The sequence below is a fragment of the Sceloporus undulatus genome, unplaced genomic scaffold (genome assembly GCF_019175285.1).
Source record: "Sceloporus undulatus isolate JIND9_A2432 ecotype Alabama unplaced genomic scaffold, SceUnd_v1.1 scaffold_4299, whole genome shotgun sequence".
In the NCBI taxonomy this organism is placed as follows: domain Eukaryota; kingdom Metazoa; phylum Chordata; class Lepidosauria; order Squamata; family Phrynosomatidae; genus Sceloporus; species Sceloporus undulatus.
In genome coordinates this window covers 1-3,718 of record NW_024807219.1, presented here as the reverse complement: position 1 = coordinate 3,718, position 3,718 = coordinate 1, and the positions used below count along the sequence as shown (strand labels likewise).

At 42.2% G+C, this 3,718-nt stretch overlaps 1 protein-coding gene across 1 annotated transcript; it reads left to right on the top strand.

Annotated features, from left to right (window-relative positions):
* Positions 1–816: 816 nt before the first annotated feature.
* Positions 817–2,058, top strand: LOC121918103 (synaptosomal-associated protein 47-like; the record flags this gene model as incomplete). Its single annotated transcript, XM_042444206.1, has 2 exons — positions 817–1,138; positions 1,512–2,058. A coding segment is annotated over exon 2 (497 nt), but the record flags the coding sequence as incomplete, so codon positions are not given.
* Positions 2,059–3,718: the final 1,660 nt, after the last annotated feature.

The window sequence follows — 3,718 nt, the reverse complement described above, 5'->3', positions numbered from 1 at the left end:
ATCCATGAAGAAGAAATCTAATGGTGTCTCTCAGCTACAGCGGGTGACAGGAACCTCCAGGTCTAGAGGCATGTTACTGCTGAATACAAGAAGTTGGAGCAGTGTTTCATAAACTGGAGTGAGAACCAGCAGGGTGTTTTTCCTCCAATGTGCCAGAGACCAACACCATATTTTTGCTCACTGGCGACAATTGCTTTCTTTCTTTCCTAAAAACTCGCCAAGGAGTGGCAGCCAATGCCTTGCAGACTGGCACCAGTCCATGGCCCACCACTTTGAGTAGCAAATGACTGGGAGGGATTATTTCCTTCATGCCATGTTTGCATTACTCCAGATGCATCTGGCTAGTGTCTGTTGGCAATAGAAATGTTAAGCCTGGTAGACCTGACATCAGTCTGAAAATCAATCAGCTGAGAACTTTTTGACCACTATTTGTACTTTGCCTCTGCCAGGAATAGAAAATGTGTGACCCTCCAGATGTTGAGCTATAGCTTCCCTCGCCATTGACTATTGTGACTAGGGTTGCTGAAAGTTATAGTTCGTCAATATCTGGGGCTACATGTCCCTAACCTCTGGCCGATACTGTCAAGCACCTAACAAACTTTCTAGACCCAGGGCTGCTTTACCTCTTACCTGCAACATGGGTCCCACATTTAATTTATCTCCAGTGCTACCATCTTATTAAAAAGATTGTATGTACAGCGCTGTGTACATTTACAGTGCTATATAAATAAAGCTTAATAATAATGATAATAATAGGAGATGGGTAATACCTGCCTAATCAATTCTTTGTCTCCCTCTTACTTTCTCTCTGTGTGGCTTTGTGGCCTCACTGCCACTTGCACCTCTTTTGCTTTCCTACCAAAATAATCATCTCAGCCCACCTTGGGTTATGATTTGTCATTGTGTGTTGTTCATTCATTCATTCCAGACCATATTATAAAGGACCATCTTTTCCAATATCTCTGAGGAAGAAAAGAAGGGGGGAAAACAGGGAGGCGATAGTCCCATTCTTCTTGTTGGCTGACCATGGGTTGAATTCAACTCATAGCGACTCTATGTAGTCTTGAATATCCAGGACCAATTGTCGCTCCCATCTAGACCCACTGACTTATTGGGACACCAAATCACTAGGAACCTGGTAAGGCAGCACTTAACATAAAGTCCATTAAGGTTCTACTAATGGGAGTTACAATTGGATGTAGGGCATAGTCTACTATTTTTGCATGGTAAAAAATTAGTACCATGATTGATATATGCTAATTTCTGGGAGAAAATGTGTTACAGAGGTCTGGGTTTGGATTTGTGATAAAAGGGTTCAGCTATCAATCCAAAGCTCTCCTAAAATTCTTTTAGTCCAGAACCCCACTTATAAACTATGGATGAGAGAAATCTCTTTTGCAGCAACATGTTGAAGACAAGGGAGGGATTGCTGAAGCAGCTGCTGTGTTTTTCAAAGGTTTTTAAACCATTATTACTCATGGATTGTGCCATTTGTTTTGCTCCTTATTTAGCTGGTCCTTGTTCTGCTGAGCTTGAAGAAGAGGAAGCAAGAAGGGAGGTGATGAATGAAGACATACGAATCCATACATGGCCTTGTTCATATTACATCAACTCTGAAAAAAGATGGGTTTCTGGCAAACTCTCTCTGACTCCCATTTCAGTCCGATTTACAGCTGACAAATCTGGAGAGCTCCTGGCAAGCTTCCATCTTTCCAGTATCAGTGAGATCAAGAAGGAATCATCACACTTCATCTTCAGCTCCCTCACTATTTTGGAGAATAGCACTAAGCACTGGTTCAGTTCCCTTCAGCCCAACCGAAATGTGGTCTTCAATGTCCTTGAGCACTTTTGGAGGGAGCAGCTGCTCTCCACTGAGGGGGCTGGAGCTCAGGCTGTTTGTCCTCAGACATCCAAGGGGAAGGAGTTGACCGGCTTGTTGATGTCTTCTGAGAAACGCCTAGGAGACACTGCGAAGGTGCTTGAGCACCAGGGCGAACAGTTTGACAACATCATGAAGGGGCTAAACAAGATTGAATCAGAGATGGATGTAGCAGACAGGTATGGTAATGCGCGACAGTCTTCCTACTAACTGATGCAACAGGTATGCAATGTAGTAGTCTCCAGGGAGGTGATTGATGAGGCATAGTATGGGAGATGGTATTTTGTTGCCGAATGAACGCATGGCATTTGCTTCCAGAAGATGTGGGCTAGCCACAAATTAGAGGAGAATTTAGCATGTGTTTAGGGAGGTTTGAGGAGGAAAGATCGATTGTTTGGGCTTTTGCCGTAAGAGCAAAATAGTACCTGTGGTTTCATTGGTAGTCCATTTTTGGAAACACTTTCTTTGGGAAGAATAACTAGTGTTGGGAGAGAGTTGTCCCTTTCATGGCATTTTTGCATGTATACTCAGGTCATCTGGCTCTTCCTGTTTGGAATGAGTTGCAAGGCAAACTTGCAAAACTTTGGTGGGAATTTTCCTGTACAGTGCTTTCTTTTTTTTAAAAAAATCCACATGTTCATGCTTGTGGAAAGAAGGAATATTATTATATAAAATTCATTTGTTTTGCAATATATTCAGTTTAGTTGATCATGTAATTCACTTTTCAAAGTTTGGGCAGGCATTAGCAACAATGGTAGAGACCTGGGGTCCAGATCTGGGAAGCTATGTTTTGCATGTTTTAAAGTTTGCTCAAAGCCTCTGAGAGTTTTTGCTTCCTGCACATTCTTGAACAGCTGATGACAAGATCTTATTGCAAGTTATGGCTAAACTCCTCTCAGTTTCAAGGAAGTTTCTTTAAGTGGCATAGGAAGCTGTTGAAGAAACACAAATCCTGGATTCTCTTGGGCCCATGATACTGGATGTTTCATACTTTAGATCTTGGCTTTATTTAAGCATAGGAGCAACATAGAAGTGGAGGGAAAACATTACTTGTCCAAGGTCCAATCCACATTGCAGAAATAATTCAGTTTGATACCACTTTAACTGTCCTGGCTCAATGCTAGAAAATTCTGAGAACTGTAATTTTGTGAGACATTTAGACATTCTCTGTCAGAGAGATCTGGTGCCACAATAAACTACAATTCCCAGGATTCCCTAGCACTGAGCCAGGGACAGTTAAAGCAGTGTCAAACTGGATTATTTCTGCAGTGTGGCTTGGACCTGAGTCTGTCCTGAAAGTCTGTGGCTGAGCCAGAATTGAACACAGGATTTCCAAAATCCATGTCCCTGCATTCTGCATTGTGAAGATGTGTTATTCCCCCCCCCCCCCCCCAAAATTGCCTGTTTCCTCAATTTGGTGGTAGCTGATGGACGTTCTTTGAACACATATTTTCCTTTTGTGGCTATTTTGCCAGAAGGTGGAAGTGGTACAAACATGGAAGTGTTTTCTGGCTTAGGGAAGATGATACTAATAAGCCTGTCCAATGCAAAGGCACATGTCTGTCTTTCCACTAGTTATCAGAAATTTGAGAAGAGCTTTGTTACAACACAGAGCTTCCTGCAGAGAAGAATAGGGTTGACTCCTGCCTCTGTGGGTCATTTTTAAAAGAAATCTCAGTGAGCTTTTTAATTGGCCTTTGAAGTAGGAAACAACTGTAACATTGTGAGAGACGGAAGCCAGCTATGTTTACATGCAAATGCACCTTTTGTTGCCTTGTGTTCCTGAACAACGTCCAAGTGTCAAATCAATTAATTCTATTATGATTTGAGTCTGACTAT